Below are 1,275 nucleotides of genomic sequence, written 5' to 3' on the forward strand. Positions count from 1 at the left end.
GATAAAGCTGTGCTTTGAAGGACCAGAGGAGTTAGTGAGATGAAGAAGCAGGGAGGCAGAGAGTCTTCTAGAAAGAGGGAAGAGCATGCACAAAACACCTGAGGTCAACTTAGTTCAATCCTGAGTTACCTGCCTCAGCAGGGTCCTCCTCATGATGTAAATCTCAGGGAGAAAAAGGAGACCACAGGGGAGAGGGTGACCAGCCTATGCACGCAGGTGGCAGGTACCCCAGCCCCAGTCCACTTACTGTAACTTCCGCCTCAGACAGCCTGGGCAGATGCTGCTTCTCCACTCTTCTCTCTTGCTGCCTTGCACACAGGAGGTCCTTATTCAGGATTGCTAACAATAATGATCCTTTTCACAAGCACCATGTACATGACCCTCACGGCAGCCCTGTGATATATTGCTATTAGTATTTCTACTTACAACAGAGTTAACATAGGTTTAGAAGACTTAAGAAACATGAATCACACAAAGCTAGTAAACGGCTTTTGGTGCCTAAAAGCTCAAGCACAGATTAAGTGCTTTGTCCATAATAGTACAAAGATAGCGATGACAGTGACGGGCAATGATGATATTGATAAGGAGGAAGATGAAAGTGAAGAGATCACTGAGGCAGAAAACCAGCATTTCTTAAAGGTTTCCAATAATTTTGAATTTGCTTCCATCAGGTGCAGACAGGGTTTGGAAGGTTGGGCTCTCACTTCTGGGGCTTCCAAACCCACGGTGTCCTGCCGGACATCGTCACCATGGCTAAAGGGATTGCGAATGGCTTTCCCATGGCAGCAGTTGTGACAACTCCAGGTAGGACCTACGGGGCAGTTTGTGTTTGCTTCTGGGCCTCCTGCGCCAGTGATGGTAGAAAACACACGTGTTGGAATCTGTGTGGGTTGGAGACCGTGTTGGGAACTACACATGCATTTCCCAAGCATGAGAAAGGGAAACAGCCTGTCTGCCAGACGGTGGCACAGAAGGATGCAAGGCAGCCCTTTTGCTATTGCTGTTGGGAAAGATGAGTCTCCTGTTCCCGCAATGAAATGCAGGGTTCAACCACACTAACAAGATATAGGAAAATGTGCCCCTCCAAAACAAAACAATCGCCAGACATCCTTGTTAACCAACTTGAAAGCAACCCGGAAATGTCCAAGGGATTCATATTCTGGAAAGATATGAATCTTACTTGGTCTTGCCACACCAAGAAGCTATAGATTTGTCTACACTCATGCCACCTGGAATGTGCCAGATCTCGTCTGATCTCGGAAGCTAAGTAGGGTC

At 47.3% G+C, this 1,275-nt stretch overlaps 1 protein-coding gene across 1 annotated transcript in view; it reads left to right on the top strand.

The window, feature by feature from the left end:
• The window catches only part of AGXT2 (alanine--glyoxylate aminotransferase 2), a 45,527-nt gene that overhangs the window by 29,329 nt on the left and 14,923 nt on the right, over positions 1-1,275 (top strand). Inside the window, exon 9 of the mRNA XM_011380722.1 lies at positions 672-804. Within this exon, the coding sequence (XP_011379024.1) occupies positions 672-804 (133 nt within the window). The remainder of the gene's footprint in view (positions 1-671; positions 805-1,275) is intronic.

Source organism: Pteropus vampyrus, unplaced genomic scaffold, assembly GCF_000151845.1.
Source record: "Pteropus vampyrus isolate Shadow unplaced genomic scaffold, Pvam_2.0 Scaffold400, whole genome shotgun sequence".
NCBI lineage: Eukaryota > Metazoa > Chordata > Mammalia > Chiroptera > Pteropodidae > Pteropus > Pteropus vampyrus.